General features: G+C 35.7%; 1 protein-coding gene across 1 annotated transcript in view; it reads left to right on the top strand.

Annotated features, from left to right (window-relative positions):
* Usp34 (ubiquitin specific peptidase 34) overlaps positions 1-21,535 on the top strand; it is a 187,040-nt gene that overhangs the window by 79,562 nt on the left and 85,943 nt on the right. The window contains exons 20-29 of the mRNA XM_075944509.1: positions 342-437; positions 4,698-4,780; positions 7,928-8,082; positions 9,738-9,851; positions 12,123-12,222; positions 12,748-12,907; positions 15,512-15,638; positions 15,757-15,904; positions 18,462-18,562; positions 18,781-18,990. Of these exons, the coding sequence (XP_075800624.1) occupies positions 342-437; positions 4,698-4,780; positions 7,928-8,082; positions 9,738-9,851; positions 12,123-12,222; positions 12,748-12,907; positions 15,512-15,638; positions 15,757-15,904; positions 18,462-18,562; positions 18,781-18,990 (1,294 nt within the window). The remainder of the gene's footprint in view (positions 1-341; positions 438-4,697; positions 4,781-7,927; positions 8,083-9,737; positions 9,852-12,122; positions 12,223-12,747; positions 12,908-15,511; positions 15,639-15,756; positions 15,905-18,461; positions 18,563-18,780; positions 18,991-21,535) is intronic.

Consider the following 21,535-nt stretch of genomic DNA (forward strand, 5'->3'; position numbering starts at 1 on the left):
TTATTAATACAGCGTTGGCTGGCTTGGAACTTGCAAAGTAGACCAGCATGGCCTTCATAGAGATGTACCCTGCCTCCCTTGTGCTGGGACTAAAGGTGTTTTGTTGTCAGCTGGGCAAGCTGACTTACATCTTTAATCCCAACAGTTTATGGCTAGCTTGATCTACAGAACAAGTCCCAGGACAGCCAGAGCTCCACAGAGAAACCCTGTCTTGAAAATCAGCCAAGCCAAATCAATCCAAAAACTTACACATTTGAAGATGTCTTACACTTTATTCTTTTCAGGTATATCTTTTGTTCTCTTTCCCTTTTAAAATTATTATTTTCTTTTAATTGGGCCAGGTGGGCAGAAAAAGAACTGAACATGATGAAGCTTTTCTTTGACAATCTGGTGTATTACATTCAAGGTCTCAGAGAGGGAAGACAGAAGCATGCATTGTAAGTACCTCTTTGAGTAGGTGAAATGATTTCTAGTCCTCTAACAAATAATTTTCTGCTTTCTTTTTTTTTAATATGTAAACACTATAACTCTTTATGTAAAATTGTAAGAGAAAATAAAAGACATTATGTTAAATTTTCATATTAGTCCCATAATTCTTAGTAAAGGTAGGTTGTTTAACTTAAGCTACTGAAATTATTTAAAGTCCTTGTAGTTAGTTAAAAGTAAACATTCTCCAGAAAGTGTTAATATTTTCCTAATGTAGTAGTACTTTTATTTTAAAATGTAAATATATTTTTAAGTTCTTTATTTATTTTCATTTATGTGTTCTCATGTTTTTCCTTCATGTACAACCATGTTGTTTGTCTTCATCATTTTCATGCCAGCTCTGTGCAGAGGCCAGCAGTGGGCATAGGACTCCCCGAAACTGGAGGTACAGACAGATAGCTGTGAGCTCTACCATACGCATGCTGGGAACTGAATCCTGGTCCTCTGGAAGAGCAGTCAGATCTCTTAACCAGGGAGCCATCTTTAGATGACCATCCCTAGAGACCTTGTCTAAACAAAATAGGGTGGAGAGTAATTGATGAATATGCCACTTACTGTCCTCTGCCCTCTTACGTGCGTGGTGTGCATTCATCACCCTCCTTTTCTTACACTTGTACACAGTTATCAATAAAAGAATTAACTGCTAACCTTTTAAAGATAAACAGCAACTCATTTGAGGAAAACAGTCTTATTTTACAAATGATAACACTAAAGATAGGAAACAATCGATTTAACTGACCCAACGTCACACATACAGTAAAGAATGGAGCTAGGATTTATGTTTAATCCTAATTTAATGTGTTTCTAGCACTTATAATTATTTTTATTTACTTTTTAAGCAGGATTTTGTTGGCCTGGATCTCACATATTGAGCCTGATTTGACCTTAACCTTAGAATACTCAGTGGTGAAATCTCGCCAATTTATACCATAAGAATATTCATTCATGCCGGGCGGTGGTGGCGCATGCCTTTAATCCCAGCACTCAAGAGGCAGAGGCAGGCGGATCTCTGTGAGTTTGAGACCAGCCTGGTCTACAGAGCTAGTTCCAGGTCAGGCTCCAAAACCACAGAGAAACCCTGTCTCGAAAAACAAAAACAAAAAAGAATATTCATTCATAGTCAAAGTAGAGACCGCCTTGGTGTACTTTCTTTGATTTTTCCAGACTGTTTAATAATATTCATTTTCTGAAACACACTGATCTCATGAATTTGGGGCATTTTTCACCTCTCTCTGGCGATTATAATACAGAAATGCTGAAGTTTGGCCTAAGAAAAACATTCTGTTAGAAAGGAAAGAGAATTCATTTCCTACAAGAGCATGTTAGAATATTTCCTGAGACCCAGGGCTCTTTGGATAAAAGACTTAGCTGTTTTGGTGGTAAAAGTACAATGGAAGCGGTTCCTGTTACTTGTTAAATAAAAATAAAAAGTATTTTTTTTAAGTGTGAATGTGCACTTTAACAGGTTGGGGGGGTGCACATGCGCGTGTGGGAGACAGGTCAGCCTCAAGGATTGTTCCTTAGGAACTGTCTACTATATTTTTAAGATGGAGTTTTGCTAGTACCTGATGCTTTTTAAGTGGGTTAGAATGGCTCAGCAGTGAGCTCCAGGCATTCTTTAGTCTTCACCTCTTCTGCTCTGGATTATAATTTCATGGACATAGATTGTCTGGCTTATTTTTGTCTTTTTATGTTTGTTTGTTTGGGTTGGTTTTTCAAGACAGGGGTTATCTGTGTATACGTGGCTATCCTGGAACTCACTCTGTAGACCAGGGTGGCCTTGAACTCAGATTGTTTGACTTTTTACCTGGTTGTGGGGGATTAAAGTTGAATCAGTTGAATCAAGTTGACATCATGCTTGCATGATGATGATTCAAACTGAAGTTGTTTGGTAAGAAGGAACCTGGCTTGAGAAGTTGTTTTCATCTGATTGGCCATTGGACATGTTGCTGGAGATACGGGGTTCTTCAGTGAGTGATGTGGAAGGGCCCAGCCCACTAAACATGATGCCATCCCTGAGTGGATGGTTCTAGGGTGTATAAGAAAGAAGCTCAAGCAAACCTGTAAAGCATAGCCTATAAATTCTTTTCCTCTTTGCTCATAATCCTACTACAAAATACCTTTCTATTTAAAGGCTAGAAGGTACTAAAAGCCTTTTAATTTTTTTTAAATTTTAAATTTATCTTGATAACACATTAGGTTGTGAGTTGCTTACTCCTTGTCTTTTCTCCTAATCAAGCTATTTTCATTCTCACAAAAAGCACTAATACATTAGATAGCCACTGAAAAACAGAAAAGGTACCGATGATCTTCGTCTTTAGAACAGCAGTTTTCAAACTGTGAGTCGTGGCAACTCCTGGGGTTTGAAGCACTCTTTCACAGGGGTCTTTTAAGACCATTGGGAAACATAGACAATTGTGATTCGTAACAGTAGCAAAATTATAGTGAAGTGACAATGAAATAATTTTATGGTTGGGGGTCACCACAACATGAGGATCTATATTAAAGGGTTGTAGCATTAGGAACTTTTAGAACAGAGTTCTCTGTGTAACAGCCCTAGCTGTATCGGAACTTGCTTTGTAGACGAGGCTGGTGTTGAACTCATAGAGAGATCCTCCTGCCTCTGCCTCCTGAGTGCTGGGATTGAATATGTGTAGTACCACCACTTCCTGGCTAGAATAAAACTTTTAAACCTTTGATCTCTTATAGTAACATGTCACTTTATGACACTTCTGAAATTTTGCACTCAGTAGAAAATTTATAAACATTTCTATTAGAAGGTTGTCAGAATTATCTGTTAACTATGATATAGATTAGAGATTAGGTTGGCTGCTGCTTATATGTTGGCAAAGCAGTTTGAAACTCAGTGTGTTTTTTATTCTGTAACAGAGATAAGAACTCATGGTTTAGTTTCGTATCACAGAAACTGATCCTTCAAATCATAGTTCAGTGTGTTGCTGGAGTGTTCTTCAAATGGAAATATAATTGTTAATCTCACTCCCTATCCTGTCAGTCTCCTTTCAGTGACTCCTTTTTTATCTGTAACATACATACAGAACTCTGCTTTCTGGTATTCAGACGATCACATTGGGGTTATGGTCAAATCCTTCCCTTTTCGTAGGATATTGTGCTTCACAGATGCGTATAAACTCAGTTCCTAGAAAATTATGTGAACTAATTTACTGAACCAGGCTCATAACAACTTTTATGTTACTATTAAATTTTGTTCAGGTAATTATTTAAGTTTGAAGTAATAATCTTAGCGCCAACTTTGTATAGGATATTTTTTATGAACTAAATTTCCACCGTGTTAAGTTAAATAACATCTACATGGATAGTGATATAACACGTGCATTACAGATTAACATATTGTCTTTCATTTCTTTTTTTTTTAAATATTTATTTATTATGTATACGATGTTCTGTCTGTGTGTTGCCTGCAGGCCAGAAGAGGGCACCAGACCTCATTACAGATGGTTGTGAGCCACCATGTGGTTGCTGGGAATTGAACTCAGGACCTTTGGAAGAGCAGGCAATGAGCACTGAGCCATCTCTTCAGCCCCAGTCTTTCATTTCTTAACTTTTATTTTATGTGGATATAATATAATTTTGAAATAGCATATCTTTTGCTTACTGATGATTTTTCATACTTTCGGTTTTTATCTTTGAGTTATTTTTTTATTTACATACTTAAAAAACTAACTTGAAGGCTGGTAAGATGGCTCAGTGTTTAAGAGTACTGGCTACTCTTACGGAAGACATGGGTTCATGGTGCCTTATAGAGATCTGTGTGTCCAGATTGAGGGGATATGATGCCTTCTAACTTCTGTGGACACAGACAAAACATTTATGTACATAAAATAAATATTAAAAATTTTGAAGGTTTTAAAAAACAAACTTGAAAGTAGTTTCATTATAGTCAAAAATTTTCATGAACTTGTAAATGCATATAGTTGTATAATTGAGGCGGTGGGGCATTGTAAATTGTATATGATTTTTTTTCCCTATGTTATGATTAAGAACATTAAACATCTTACTAAATGATGTAGGATCTTGTTGGGTGTGGTAGCCTAGACTTGTAGTCTTAGTGCTTGGTGAAGCAGGATGGTTGCCTTGAGTTCAAGGCCATTCTTCATTATCAAAAAAATCATGAAAAAAGAAGAAAGAAAGAAATGGGTTCTTCGGTTAATTATTTGAATGGTTCTTTGTAGGTACAGCCATAGTGCCGAAGTTCAAGTTCGACTTCAATTCCTAACTTGTGTGTTTTCAACTCTGGGATCACCTGATCATTTCAGTAAGATTTTAATTTCTTTTAACTTATTTGTGTGTTTGTACACATGTGCTTATTAAGGGTACATGAGGAGGCCATAGGACAATTTGAAGGAATCTCTCTAGAGCCATGTCAGCTCTAGATACCTGACTTGTCAGGTGGCAGTACCTGAACCTATCTAGATATTGGCATTAGAAATTTCATGAAAATATTTTTGATACACATTTCAAGTAAAACATCCCCATGGCTTTTCATAATAATTTTAAAAGTAAAACACAACATCTTTTTAATAGCATGTTTATGTTCTGTTTTATTACGTTATTGTACCCCACTTGACTAAAAACAATAAGAAACAAAACATAACATCATATGAAGATAGGAAAAACAAATACTAGTATAAACAATGTCTGATAGCTGCTGAGTTTTGTGTTTATTTTATGCAGTATAGCTTCTCTACAAAAAATTTACTGTCTAGATAAAACCACCAACAAAACCCCCAAACCACTCCACTCAGAAGATAATAATATTACAAACATAGTATAGTTATGTTTAATTATGCTGGGTACATTAATACATTAAAAAAAGAACAATTTTGAAAAATTTATAAAAATAACCAATGCTAATACCTATTGAATGTATTTCTGTGGTTCAGTGAATTTTAGCCAGTCTAATTACATAATTCACTATAATTAGCCACAATACTTTTTATTGTGGAATCTTTTAACTATTATCTTATTCTTTTTAAAACATACTGAACATTACTTATAATTTATGTTACCTTTTATCTTTTAAGATTTATCTTAATTTTTATTCTTTTTTTTTTTTAATTTATTTTGATTTTTGAGACAAGGTTTCTCTGTGTGTAGCCCTGACTGTTCTGGAACAGTCTCTGTAGTCCAGCTAGACCATACTGGCCTCAAACTCAGAGATCCTCTTGCCTCTATAGTGCTAGGATTAGGGCTGTGCACTACCAACACATTACTATGTGTGTGTGTGTGCGTATGTATGTGTGTGTCAGTGTCAGAGAGAAAGAGATGTGTGCTCAAACTCAGAGATCCTCTTGCCTCTGTAGTGTGAGGATTGAAGGCCTGTACCACCAACACATGGCTGTGTGTGTGTGTGTGTGTGTGTGTGTGTGTGTGTGTGTGTGTGTGTGTGAGAGAGAGAGAGAGAGAGAGAGAGAGAGAGAGAGAGAGTGACAGAGGGACAGAGAGATGTGTGCTAGTGCCCACCAAGATTAGAATAGGATATTATAGGATATTAGATCTCCTGAAGTTGAAATTAGCGGCAGTTTTGAACTGATTTCTGTTACTCTAAGAGCAACAAGCACTCTTACCAGTGATCCATCTTGTCAGCCCTCAGGTTGGCTCTAAGCAGCACATGCTCTTTTTAGAAAATAATCTACAACACCACATATTACTTTTGAGACAGGGTCTGACTTATGGCTCTGGTTGTCCTAAACTACTTGGAAAGCATTATTTGGCTTCAAACTTAATATTCTTCAGACTCATGGTCTGAGGGCTACCGTTATAGTTACTGAAGTCATAAATCCTTTTATAGAATATTGATACTTAGGTGAATGTTTTCTTTTGTGGAATGCCATTTGATTTCTCAGTAACGGGCTTTTTGGTTGTTTCTATAATTTCATGACCTCCCAGAGTGTAGGAAACCACAGTAGGCTTTGGAATGAACTCAGGAAGTTAAAAATCCTTTGCCTTGTCTTTTTTAAATTTATATTTAGACTTGTGATTGCCTGTAATGTTTTCTGTTTCATTCTACAGAGTTGTTTTCTTTTTTAAAATCTGTTTTTCTTTGTTATATTTGGGAATCTTGATTTTTGGGTCAAAATACTCTGTATATGTCATCTGAATCTGGTGAAGGGAATCCTTTGTATTTCATCATTTCCTGCACTTTTGCTTTGTTCTTCATAGGGATTTCTTCCATAGTTTATAAAAATAATGTTTGTTATCCTCTGTCTCCCATGGACAGCCTTTGTACATGCTTTCTACTCTTGTAATCCTCAGCTTTAGAATTGAATCCTCAAAATTTTTGTGATTTTTCTCCAGGTGGACAGGTAATCCACCTGTCCACAAGATAGAAGAATTTTAAGCTCAAAGCCTGCTGTCACTGTAATACAGTGATGTATTTACATTTAAAGACCATGACACTATCTTTTAGACCTATTATTGTAGGTCTAAACCCTTTAAGAAGACTTTCCTTTTTTTGTGTGTGTGTGAATGTGTGTGTATGTATGTGTGTGTGTTTCGAAAGATTGTATTCAGGGGCCTCATCATTCACTAATGAACTATATCCCTAGCCATACAACAGTTTTTGTGGTTTTTATAGTCATGTTAGATTATGCATATGTAATATCTTGTTTTTATTTCATTTTTAATTATGTGTATGTTGCATATGTCTTTGTGGGTATGTTATCCAAGTGTGAGAGTTCCCACGTTGGTCAGAGATGTCCTCTGGAGGTATAGGTGGCTGTAAGCCAATTAATGTGTGTTATGGGTCCTCTAGAAGCATAGTACATGCTCTCAAACTGCTGCGTTACGTCACTAGCTCTGATATATCTACTTTGACAGCAAAACTTAGTGAAGTTTTTTAAAAATACTATTTTGTGATATTCTGTCAACTATTCAGTTGGTGGCAGCATTCACCTTTAATTCCAGCACTCGGGTGGCAGAGGTAGGCGGATCTCTTGAGTTTGAGGCCAGCCTGGGCTACTGAAGGAGTTCAAGATAGCCAGGGCTGCACAGAGAAACCCTGTTTTCAGAAATAATATACTGTCAGTTAGCTCCTTATATACATAGTTGGTTCTAGCTGCTTTTAATATAATCAATTAGGGCCACAATGGTTTATATAATCCTGATTCAAATTTTCAGACAGAAAATCATAAGGAATTAGTACTAGTAATTAACAACGTCTGTATTTCATGAAAAACAAACTATATATACACATATGTTCAAAAGGAGATGCACAGTTGTTTTTTTTTTGAATAATTTATGAAACACAAGTCAGATGTGGTAAGTCACCAATATTTCATCACTTGGCAGATGCAGGCAGGTAGAATACAAGTGTAGGCCAGAATGAGCTATGTAGCAGAAGTGTATATCACACCTTTCCCTCTAAAATCAATAAAGCATAAAATTTATCATTTTTGTTTAGGGTTAAGTTTAGAGCAAGTCGACATTTTATGGCATTGTTTAGTAGAAGATTCTGAGTGCTATGATGATGCACTTCACTGGTTTTTAAATCAAGTTCGAAGTAAAGATCAACATGCAATGGGAATGGAAACCTACAAACATCTTTTCCTGGAGAAGGTAATTTTACATCTTTGAAGTTCTTTTTGTTTATTTTTGTATATGCATTTAAATCTCCTGAAGTATGACTTCTGCAGTAGTCCCTGTCTTATTTTCCTGTCTCACATATATCTTTCAGAGTAAACAAATGCATCAGGTTTTGATGATCCTTATATAACTTTTCCAATTCAGATTTTCCTGTTGTGTTACCTTTTATTTTGAACTAAATGTAAATTTAGATTATATTTATAAATCTATTATTTATTTAATAATTTAGAGTAATTAGAATAACGTTAAGACTGGCACTAACCATAAATGTTGGTCTTTCGGTCTTTAATTTTAAAAATGATTCTCAGTTTTAAATGTGTGCCCACAACAACTAGTATAGTTCCTAAGTCCAGAGTCTTCTTGAGTTAAATTTCCATAATTTCAATCTGTCTTTTGTCCGACTATAAACTAATATCCACATTTGTGAGCTTCTTGAGATAGACAGCCTTGTAAGAAGTATAGTGGTGATAGTAACATACATGTTTCTGTTCACCATAATCAGATGTTGCAGGTAGCTACTATTATATAAACTATAACATTTGAATCAATGTTTGTTAAAAAAAAGTGTGTGTAGATTGTGGTATTACATGCCTATAATCTCAATGTTTGAGAGGTGGTAGGAAGAGGATCAGGCGTTCAACAACAAGTTGAGACTGAAAACTAAGGGTTTTTTTCCTTCATGCCTTTTTTATTTACGTATCTTATCTGTCTGTCTATCGTTTTATTATTTATTTATTTTGTCTTTTTTTCGAGACAGGGTTTCTCTTTGTTATAGTTCTAACTGTCCTGGAGCTTGCTTTGTAGATCAGGCTGGTTTTGAACTCGGCATGCCTCTGCCTCTCCGAGTGCTGGGATTAAAGGCATGCACACTACCACCCAGCTGGCTGGCTAGTTTATCTTGTCTGTCTGTCTATCTATCATCTGTCTAACCATTCATTTAATTATTATTTTTTTTTTTTTTTGGTTTTTTGAGACAGGGTTTCTCTGTGGTTTTGGAGCCTGTCCTGGAACTAGCTCTTGTAGACCAGGCTGGTCTCGAACTCACGGAGATCCGCCTGCCTCTGCCTCCCGAGTGCTGGGATTAAAGGTGTGCACCACCACCGCCCGGCCTTAGAACTAGCTCTTATAGATTAGTTTGGGCTAGAACTCATAGATCTCTGCCTGCCTTTGCCTTCCAAGTATTAGGATTAAAGGCTTATACCACCACTGCCCAACTTATTTATTTATTTATGATTAGAAAGTTTCCTTGCTAATTCACAATGTCTCTGGGTTACAGTATAATAAATGAGTTTTACAGCAAGGTACAGATAGAATTTATTTTTATCATAACTTTTGTCCTTCAATACAAACTACATTTAGTTAGATATCATAAATGTATATGGTCATATTTAATAGATGACAAAACATTTTTATTTACTTTTCTTGATTTGCGTGTATGTTTGTGATTGAAGTAAACATCAGTCAGGTGCACCTGAGTGAAGCACACTTGTCTTCAGGCTTTGCATGAATAGAATTTTAAAATTATTTAAATGTTTACATTATTGCCAGATCTTTTCTGATGTTTTTCCTTCTGTATTGTCTTTAGTAAAATTAATAATCTAATAAAATCTGTTAACATTTTTTTTAAGATGCCCCAGCTAAAACCTGAAACAATTAGCATGACTGGCTTAAACCTGTTTCAGCATCTGTGTAACTTGGCGCGATTAGCTACCAGTGCCTATGATGGTGGCTCAAATTCTGAGGTAAGGTTTTAGACTTAGTGTTTTGTCAGATAAAATTTGAGAGATTTTTTTTCTTGTCTTCAAATTAGATTGCCAAGTTATCTTTCTATAAACTTTGCCTTTATTATAAAGATTAATTTTATTTCAAGTGTCTCTCCTCCCTTCTCAACAGGGTTTTGTGTGTGTGTGTGTGTGTGTGTGTGTGTGTGTGTGTGTGTGTGTGTGTGTGTGTAACCCTGGCTGTCTTGGAACCTGCTCTGTAGATCAGGGTGACCTCAAACTCAAAGAGATCTGTTTGCCTCTGCCTCTGAGTGCTGGGATTAAAGGCGTGTGCCATCACCAGCTGTTATTTCAAACTTTAAATGCTTTATATTTGCATTTTGGTGTTGTGATTTTATCATATTTGCCAAAGGAAAGTATGCTTTTGCCTTAAAATGTCTCATTATTTGCTTTGTGATTTGTTTAGAAGGATAGGTGCCTCTTCTGTTATTTTTCTTGCAGCTTCTGGAAAACATAACTATTTAATGGAAAACTTAATTTGCATGAAACAACTTTTAAAAACCTTAATTATTTGTATGTGAGCAGAGTTGTGCTTCTGTGGAAGTCAGAGAACAGCTTACAGAAGTCAACCTGCTTCTACCATATGTGTCCTGGTGTGTCTTAGTCAGCCCATCGTATTTGACAGCAAGCACTTTACACTGAGCTGTTTCCTTGACTCTGAAGTTCAATATGCCTGCCTTTTGCTATAGCTAAGATTTTAATAATAGCTAGGATTTTATTTATAACAGTATATACTAATATATAATGTAATTTGTAGTGATTTTTTTCTATGATCTACATAGATCAGTCATTATGATTAGCTGATTAACTGCACATTTCTACAAATTTCTAGTTTACCTTTGGCGTTAAAATATTTTCCTTCCCCAGACTGGGTGACTGCAATGTATTTGGATGATTGTCACTATTCTTCTAAAATAAACTGTTATTTAAGGTCTTTCTTGTGAAACATTCTTCTAGTTAGTTAATTGGTAGCTTTTTTATTTTTATATTATTGTGTGTAGTTAATTTTGTTTTATATGAGGAGGATAAAATTGTTAGTAATCTGTATTATAAAGAATAATTTCAGAGCTGGTGATATAGCTTAGTTTGTTGAATGGTCTCTCAGCAGGCACAAATCCCTGTGTTTCAGTACTAGTGCCCCATAAACCTAGTAATGAAAGTAGTCCACACCTGTAATTTCCTGATTTGGGTTTTGGAAAAAAGAGGATAAGGAGTTCAGGTTAATTCTTGACTACATAGTGAGTTCTAGACCATTCTGGATTTCATGAGATGTTGTCTCACAAAATAATTTTGCTTCTAACAGCTATGTTCTTTCCTATCTTCCTAGTGTGCCTTTTCTTTATATAGTGATATGGGACTTTTTTTTAAAGATTTATTTATTCATGTACATGTAAGCTCTATCTTCATGCACATAAGAAGAGACAGCCAGATTCCATTATAGATGATTCTGAGCCCCCATGTGGGTGGTGAGAATTAAACTCAGGACTTCTGGAAGAACAGCCAGTACTCTTAACCACTGAGCCATCTGTCCAGACTGTGGGGCTTATTTTGTTCTTGTTTTTTAAGTTTTAATCTTAGCACCAATATTACTACATTTCTATTTAATAATTTCAAGACAATCAGACAATCTTTAGTTGCTCCTTAATAACTATGTTCTGCTAGCTGGTATTTTACTGAGGCTATCCAGTTATCCATTGGGAGACCGTCTTTCTTCACTCTGTCCACATTTTGAGGACTTTCACTTGAGCTGTTTCTGTGTAGCACTTAGCAGAAACATTTTTTTGGTATCTCTAGTTAACATCACTAATGTGAATAAGAATTTGGTTACTGTGTCCACTAAATTATGAATGACTGCATTAGAGTGATAGCTTTATCAGTGTAACTTGGATGAAAAGCATTGAAGTATTTTGTAAGTTATTATAATTTGTTGGTTTTATTCCTTTGCAGCATGTTTTATATTATTGTGTTTCATGTAATTTATTAAGCATCATATATAGTTTTCCTGCGTTATAAATAAATTCAATTGATTTTAAAAGTTCTTCATTATCTAAGGAAGTATGTAAACTTTTCTTAATGATGATTATTATATAATGTCCAAATATTTAAACTACACTTTTAGTACTTTGTAAAGTATTAAGTTTACTGTTTAACTCCATATTTGTTATTTTAATCTAATAATCTGTCTTCATTTAACAAACAAACTTTAAAAATGTCTTTGTCTTTAATCCTTAGCTGTGTGGTATGGACCAGTTTTGGGGCATTGCATTAAGAGCACAATCAGGTGATGTCAGTCGAGCAGCTATTCAGTATATTAACTCCTACTACATTAATGGTAAGTAATTTGAAATACTGTTTAAAAAGTAAAAATTAATTTTTGTAAAATTTCAAGATTTCTCTTTTTGTTTGTTTCTTTAAAACTTTTTGGGGACTTTTGATTTTATTTGTTTGCGTGTTTGCCTGAATTTATGTATGTGTGCCACATGTGTGCAATGCCACAAAGGCCATAAGAGGACATATTCTTGGAACTGCAGTTATAGATGGTTCATGTGGGTACTGGGAATTGAACTTGAGTTCTCTGTAAGAGCAGCCAGTTATTTTTATTCTGAGCCATCTTACTTACCATCCGTATTTATTTTTTCTGAGACTCAGTTTTGCTATCCCTAGTTGTCTTAGAATTCTCAATCCTTCTGCCTTAGTTTCCTTAGTGATGGACTAACAGGCATGTACCACCACTTCCAGTTCTTATAAGTATTTTTTTTTCCCTAGGGAGATTTTACTAAGCTTCAGTTTGGCTCATTTTCTTTAATACAGGCAAATAAAAATGTAAAAGTGTAATGAATATGCATCTGGGTTTCAGGTAAAACGGGTTTGGAAAAGGAGCAAGAATTTATTAGCAAGTGCATGGAAAGTCTTATGATAGCTTCTAGCAGTCTTGAACAAGAATCACACTCAAGTCTCACAGTTATAGAAAGAGGATTACTTATGCTGAAGACACATCTGGAAGCATTTAGGAGAAGGTAATTTTGTTACATTGTACTACACAAATCAGTTTCAGTATTTTTATTGATAGCATCTCTATATGTATTCTTAAAGTTCATGTCGTGGGCACATAGGAAACATAATTTACCAAAAATAAATGGATTGTAATGAAAATTTTTGCTTAAGAAACTTAGGTATCATTTTCCTATTGAAACAGGCAATATAATATCCTCATAAATATACAGATTTGAAAATCTTAAGGCATTCAGCAGTTATGCATGAATAAGAAACTGGACAGAATTCCATTTCTACGGAGGTGTTAATTATGACCGAAAAGGCAGGAACACAACACTGAGACAAGTTACACTGCCACTCTCCCCAACAACATCATATAATCTTTCATATTTTATCAAGTTGAATCATTTGTTTCATTTGCTGTTTTTTTTTTCTTCCTGGACTAGGAGAGAGTATTTTAATTTTGAATTTCCATTTACCATGGAAACATGACCAAAACTTTCTGTGTTAATGAATATCTATATAATTAATTTAGACATACCCTGTGTAATACAGAAATAAAGCAAATTAACATTTATGAATATATCAACCGAAATGAAAGGTGAGTAGATAGTTTTAATTACAAAATTCTGTTTGTTAAAAGTCATTTAACGATGAGTATTAATGTAAAAGTACTAAGAACTGTGTTGAAAATTTGTTAAAGTTATAACTTCTTTCAACCTCAGATCTTAGTTTGATATTTGTAAAATCACATGCAATTCATATTTTTGACATTTTAGTGAACTGGTAGGAAATACTCAGTAAGAAAAATACCCCTATTCATTTTTTATATGTATACATGATTTGAAACATTTGTGTAGTGCAAGATTCTTTTATCATTAGTTTGTAGAGATTTACCTAAATCTTTCTTGTGTTTTTAAACAGTGTGTAAGAGAACTCTTGAATTTTTGCACAGAAACATCAGAGCCCCTCAACCTGTACCACATTAGAAAAATTAAAATAAAGCAGATGTGGTGGTCTCATTCAAATTAATTAAAAAGTCAATCCAAACTTGTTGTATAACTCAAACATTACACTAAGATACTATTTATAAGTCTGTAATTTCTGTTTCATGTTAGACATACTTGCCGTTAATGTTATACTGAATTATTTATGAACAAATTTTGTTATGTGAAGAGTAGTGAACTAGTACGTTAGCACAAATCCATAGGTCTTGTACATTGTAATTTTACCAGTATTTAACATTAAATGCAAAAGTACTTACTTTTCATTTTCAAAGGCTCAGTAGTACTTTTCATGAGTTTACGGAGTTTAAACCCAGGACTCCTTCTCATCCATACTAGTTTTGTGATACTGTGAAGAAATATCCTGTGTCCTTCATATGTATCTGATTCATTTTATGCTAAAGTTAATCTTGCTGTCAAATTATATGAATATCTTTGAGTAACTAGTAGACCATTAATTACATTAAATTTACTAAACAAAAAAAAAACCCAAAAACCAGAGCAGTAGCTGAAAAGTTATGTATTGCCCAACATGTCTTGTCTCCCTGTATATCAAGTGCTCAATGTGGCTATTATAAATTTAAAATTACGTAACATGTAGATAAAAATTTGAGATAGCTTGTATTATAGTGAAAAGTAGTATTATCTTAAAGAATTTACCTTTTAGAGAGACGTTTAATTTCAGAAGTGCCCAGCGGCGCTAGTAGGGTGCGTCAGATCACCTGCCCATTTTCTCCAAGAATAATATAAATTATTGAAATCAAAATATCAGGGGACGCAAGGTTATAAAAACTAAAACTTGAAATATTTAGTAGAAGGCATTCTTTTAATTACTCTTTTATTTAGTCATAGCCCAGGGTATTTTTTCACCTGAAGGAAATAAGTTAATTTCTTTTTATGTCAGAACTCCCGATTAGTCTTAGACATCTATCTCTCCATCCATCTATATTGTAGATATAAATATATAAACACAGATATAAACATGTATAGGAATTAAGGAATTTGGGGGTGGGTAAAGAGTACTTTGAAGAATTTATTTCATTTTCTATGCACAACTGTTTTGGACACATGTATGTATGTGTACCTGCTGTATGCCAAGGTCCAGGGAGTCTCATCCACTGGAACTAGAGTTATGCTGGTTATGTGCCACCGTGTGGTTGCTGAAAATGGAACACCAGCTCTGCAAGAGCATCATTACTCTAGCCAACTAAAATCAGTCTTTTAATCCAGTTTACTTTTGTGCCTGTGGGTAGAAACCAATCTCTTACTCTGTTAAACTGATTTACATAACTTGAATATATTCTTATATCTCAATATTTCAATGGATATGTCTTTCTTTGAAAGTATTTCTTAACATCTTTTTTTAAAATGTAAAAATGATAACTTGATACGTTATTATTAGATTAATATTGAATTCTGTTTTACTTTCCTCCTGGTTCTCCTCCTACTCCTTTAACGATTTATATAATGGAATTTTCCCCTCCAATAATTCATTCAATATGTTAAATCTAAAATTGTTGTAAGCTTTTGTGGACTTTTTCTATTTTTAAAAAATTTTAAAAACTTTTGTAATATTAAAGTGTTCAAAATTGTTTCCTCTTTGTGTGTTTTGTGTTGTTTTAGGTTTGCATATCATCTGAGACAGTGGCAGATTGAGGGCACTGGTATTAGTAGTCATTTGAAAGCGCTGAGTGACAAACAGTCTTTGCCTCTAAGGGTTGTATGTCAGCCTGCTGGACTTCCTGACAAGGTAGTTACAAGGTTTTAATTTCCAAATTTGGTAACATTTATCTTTACAAATCTTTGCTCAGTTGATCTGGTTTGGTACATTTTTTGTAACTTTTAACTGGTTGCATCTTATATTTCAGATGACTATTGAAATGTATCCCAGTGACCAGGTAGCAGATCTTAGGGCTGAAGTAACTCACTGGTATGAAAACTTACAGAAAGAACAAATAAATCAGCAAGCTCAGCTACAGGAATTTGGTCAAAGCAACAGAAAAGGAGAGTTTCCTGGTAGGTTAAACAGTTGACATGTTCAGTACAGTTTTTAGCTTTATTATATAGCAGCTCTCTTGGTCCATCTTGTGTTGCTATAACAGTTGCTTTAATGGAAGGTTTTATTGTTGGTGGTGTTTTTTTGTTTGTTTCTTCTATTTTAATTTTGAAAATGGGATTTTAACTCTGGAGTCCAAACTGACCTAGAACACACTGTATAGCCCAAAGCTGGACTCAGACTCTCAGGAATCCTCCTACCAGGACTTGAGTGTTCTAGGATTACAGATGTAATCTGTAATGAGCCATTACGCCTGCCCAGACAGAGTATAACCTGATACTTGTTTCATATCGTCCTGCAAAATATAAGATTAATGTACCAGAATCTGGTAAGGGTTGCTTTCTGTTTCAGTACAATGCCTTCAACTCTCAAAAGGTCAGAAAGAAAGAGAGCTCCTGTGTCCAGACCTTTGTACAGGTATTAATGCATCTGTAATGGCTTTGCCCTTCTGTCCTAAAGTCCTCCCAACAAATCTCATCTCCAAACACTATTGTATGAAGGAACCAATGTCATTTAACATATTTGTATGGGAACAAAGCATTCAGACCATCAGCAATTTTAAATGTTTAAAGATCTCATGGCTGCTTTCCTGGTCTTGGTATCATTTTGTTAGGTATCAGTAGAACAGTGGTTGGGGTATTGTTCACAAACATCATTTGTTTCTCACAGGATTTTTTTTAGGCTTCTAAAAATATTTTTTTCTTTTTCTTTGTTTTTTGATTTTCGTTGGTTGGTTTTGGATATTTCTTCAAGACAGGTTTCTCTGTAGTTTTGGATCCTTGTAGTAATAAGGGGCGCGGCGGCGGGGCTGCGTCCCCAACCCCCAGCCACCTGCCCGGCTAGCTTATGCCCCGAAATAATTACACAGACACTGTATTCTTTTAAACACTGCTTGGCCCTTAGCTCTAGCCCTTACTGGCTAATTCTGATATCCCTATCAACCCATCTCTAACAATCTGTGAGCACCGGTCTTACCGGGAAGATTCTAGCCTATGTCCGTCCTGGGTTGGAGTTTCATAGCGTGCGTCTTCCCTGGAGCAGGTAGCATGGCGTCTCTCTCTGAGGTGTCTGCTCCGGAGAGGAGAGCTGCGGAGTCTGCGCTCACTTCCTCTTCCTCCCAGCGTTCTGTTCTGTTTACTCCACCCACCTATCTCCTAACCAATGAGAGCCAAGCAGCTTCTTTTATTTTAACCAATGACCTTCCTCCATCAGATCCTGTGCTGGGACTAGCTCTTGTAGACCAGGCTGGCCTTGAACTCTCAAAGATCCACCTTCATCTGCCTCCCAAGTAGTATAATAATTCCTATAAAAATTACCTTCTGAACCCTTGCAAAGACTACATGTTGGTGTGACTACATGACAGTTCTACTCTAGGGACTATAATGACCACAATCAGTCTTGTGAGAAATGAGTTATTTTCCTATATTTTCTTGGTGTGAATGGGAAAGTAATTTAGAGCTTTGATGTGTCATTTTGGGGGTTGTGACTCTAGTTTATTGGTAGAATACTTGTCTGGTAGCCATGCGCTGGTGGTGCACGCCTTTAATCCCAGCACTCAGGAGCAGAGGGAGGTGGATCATTGTGAGTTTGAAGGCCAGCCTTATCTACAAGAGCTAGTTCCAGGACAGGCTCCAAAGCTACAGAAAAACCCTGTCTCAAAAAACTTTAAAAAACAAACAAACAAACAAACAAATAAATAAATAAAAATACTTGCCTGGCATAGTCAAGGCCCTAAGTTGACCCTGCCTTGCTATCACATGCAAAATAGAAATGTTATGTCATTATGTAAAGAATTTTCCTGTTTTACTCATTATTCCTGAAAATAGTTGCTTTATCCTCTCTAAATAGATTTTTCTGCATTAATAAAATTCAAGGTTGGGGTTCACTCACTGGTACAATTTTTGCCTCACATGTGAAAAATTCTTGGTTTTGATCCCTGGAGCTGTGAGCAAGAAATCATAAAATTAGGCACTGACAGCTGTGTGTGGTGGCATTTGGTATAATCCCCACATGTAGGAAGCTGTTACAGGAGGAACCCTAGCTTCATAGTGAGATTGAGATCCTCCTTAATTTAAAGACGAATCAAAAATGAATAATGTTTGATTAATTTATTTCACAATAATTTTATTCATTTCCCTATTAAGCACTTCTATTATTATTGCTATTACTATTATAATATCATCCACTATATAGTAAATAATTTGGGCATCTACTATGTTTTAGTGGCTAGAATCCCTCAGTAAGTTTAAAAAAAGAAAAACGTACTTGTTGGAACTGAAGGTTTGTTTATGTATGTTATTGAAGAAAGTTACATATACTAGTGGTAAAAAAAGATAGCTTGTTACTTTTAATACATAATTTAAGAAAATAGAAAACATGCAGGAAGCATGCTTGCTATTATTTTCTGTGTTTCTCAGGAGTTACATTTAGGTTTAATGAACAGTGAATTTATTGGCCCATTGCATTATTGTTAGCAAATGGCATTAACAGTTTATTCCCTATTCTGATGATTTTCAGGTGGCCTTATGGGGCCTGTCAGGATGATCTCATCTGGACATGAATTAACAACAGACTATGATGAAAAAGCACTTCATGAGCTTGGTTTTAAAGATATGCAGGTACATACATAAGTTGTGGTTTAGTTTTAGTCATGTGTTGGCTCAGCAGGTTAATAACTGAATAGTTGGAAAATATAGTTAAATACTTCTTACGGCTATGTATTGAAATTATAAGTAAAGTTAGGTTGTACTTTAATTTTATTGTTTTATAAATAGAAAAACCTATTTTTTTTCTTATTTCTCTAATTGTTTTATGTCTATCTTTTTTGTGTTTGTAGATGGTATTTGTATCTTTGGGTGCACCAAGGAGAGAACGTAAAGGGGAAGGTGTTCAGCTGCCTGCATCTTGCCTCCCACCCCCTCAAAAGGACAACATTCCGATGCTTTTGCTGTTACAAGAACCTCATTTAACTACTCTCTTTGATTTATTAGAAATGCTTGCTTCATTTAAACCACCCTCAGGAAACGTGGCGGTGGATGACAGTGAGGTAATGATCAGATTTCTTTCCCATATATTTTGTCATTTCTGTTGAGAATAGTAAGAAATAACTTTCTAATCTCTTAATATCAAAGAACCACTTTTTGTTTGTTTCCTTTGTTTTTGTTTTTTTTTGAGACAGGTTTTTCTCTGTGTATTCCTGGCTGTCCTGGAACTCACTTTGTAGACCAGGCTGCCATCATAGTCAGAGAAATCTGCCTCCCTTTGCCTTCCAAGTGCTGGGATTAAAGGTGTGCACCACTATCACCCAGCCTAAGTAATTGTTGTTTGTTTGCTTGAACCATTTGTGCTTAAGATGACCTAGGCAAAGCCGGGCAGTGGTGGCGCACGCCTTTAATCCCAGCACTTGGGAGGCAGAGGCAGGCAGATCTCTGTGAGTTCCAGGCCAGCCTGGTCTACAAGAGCTAGTTCCAGGACGGGCTCCAAAACCACAGAGAAACCCTGTCTCGAAAAAAAACAAAAAAAACAAACAAAAAAAAAGAACAAAGATGACCTAGGCATACTGTAATAAAAGTATTCTTTACAAAGATGATGAAAATGGGCAATTTAAGGCAATTTAATAGGCAGTTCAAGCTGTCTTATGTAAGACAGCTGGACATACCTTGTAAGTATACCAACAAGCAAATATTTTCGGATAAATTAGTTTTTAATGAGGATGAACTGTGCTATTTAATTAATTTTAAGGGGAACATAAGTGGGAGAAAAAATCACGTGATAATTATTTGGTTTGGTATGGTTTCTGTGAGACCAACTCAACTCTGAATTAGAAGGATGACAAAGAAAAAGTTATGAGGATAAGAAATATGATAAAAATCTCAAAATTCAAAAGTCACATTTTTAGATTTTCAGAAAAATAGTGGGGGCTGGAGAGATGGCTCAGTGGTTAAGAGCATTGCCTGCTCTTCCAAAGGTCCTGAGTTCAATTCCCAGCAACCACATGGTGGCTCACAACCATCTGTAAAGCGGTCTGGTGCCCTCTTCTGGCCTTCAGGCATACACACAGACAGAATATTGTATAATAATAAATAAATATTTAAAAAAAAAGAAAATGGTTTAAAAAAATGTTAGTAAAAAAATAGTGGTAAAGTCATGGCCTTCTTGTTACGTAACAGTGAGTTTTTGTTTGTTTGTTTTCACTTTTTGAGATAGGGTTTCCTTGTATAACCCTGACATCCTTGAACTTAGTATATAGATTGGCCTTGAACTTCCAGAGATCTGTCTCTTATCTGTGTGGAATTCTAAGCATGTGTCCCCCAAAACCTGGCTATATAAACCAGGTTTGACCTCCAATTTACAGAGATGAGCTTACCTCTGTCTATAATGAGTCTTTCTGTTTCACCAGCCAATACTCAAATAACAACACAAAGATTTGTTATTAATTATATATATATATATTTAATTTAAGATTTCTGTCTCTTCCCCACCACCGAGTCCGGTTTATTCCCAGGCCTTTTCAGACCCAGGCCAGCTGGCCTTGGTGAGTTCCCAATAGAACATCCCTTGCGGTCCTAAGTTCCTTGCTCGTGCTCTCTCTCCTGCTCCTGATTTGGACCTTGAGATTTCTGTCCGGTGCTCCAATGTGGGTCTCTGTCTCTGTCTCCTTTCTTCGCCTGATGAAGGTTAATATTCAGGAGGATGCCTATATGTTTTTCTTTGTGTTCTCCTTCTTATTAAACCTCATTGTTCTCATTGTTAGCTTAGGCTTGTCTCACTAGCTCTTTAACTTGTTTACCATGTGGCTTTTTACCTTTCATCTTTCACTCCTTGTTTCCTCTCCTTTTCTCCTGGACTCTCCCTAGTGCCTTGATTATCTCTTCCTACTTACTCTCTTGCCCTGAAGTCCTGCTTATACCTCTTGCCTAGATATTGGCCATTTTGCTCTTTATTTAAATAATCACAGCAATATATCATCATACAGTGTACAAATATCCCACAACATCTACCTTCCTGGGTGCTGGTAGGCTCCTCTCTTCTACTGAACTATCTCACCAGATCAGGATTCAGCTCTAGTTAGTGACAGTATACCCACAGATCCTGGAGAATAAATCTGGGATTGCCTCAGTTTTTTCTTCTGTCCTGTCAAAAGGCCAACTTTACCATAGATTCCCAATTCTAAACTCCCTTGTCCTCAAAATAGAGTTGCCATATTATATTTTCCTCATTTACAAACTCACCCGAGCAATGAAAATATCTAAAAACATGAAGTTGGGGCTCAGGTCATCAGGCTTGTGCAACAAGCACATTTATCTGCTAAGATATTTTACTGACTGTTGTTTAGGTTTTTGAGAATGGATCTCATATAGTCTACTCTGTTCTCACGTTTGCTATGTAGCTGAAGCTGGTCTTGAACTCCTGATCCTTCTGCATAGGTTATCCTCCACCCCATATGCCCCCGGAGGGATTCCTAGATAGCCCAACTTGTCCTAAAACTAAAACTGTTCTTCTTCAGCTTCCTGGCTGCTAGGGTTATATAGGCAGCCCCCACATCACACAAGCTTTTCCATAACTTTTATATAATGGGTTTATGCAACACA

Source organism: Microtus pennsylvanicus, chromosome 12 (genome assembly GCF_037038515.1).
Source record: "Microtus pennsylvanicus isolate mMicPen1 chromosome 12, mMicPen1.hap1, whole genome shotgun sequence".
Taxonomy (NCBI): Eukaryota; Metazoa; Chordata; class Mammalia; order Rodentia; family Cricetidae; genus Microtus; species Microtus pennsylvanicus.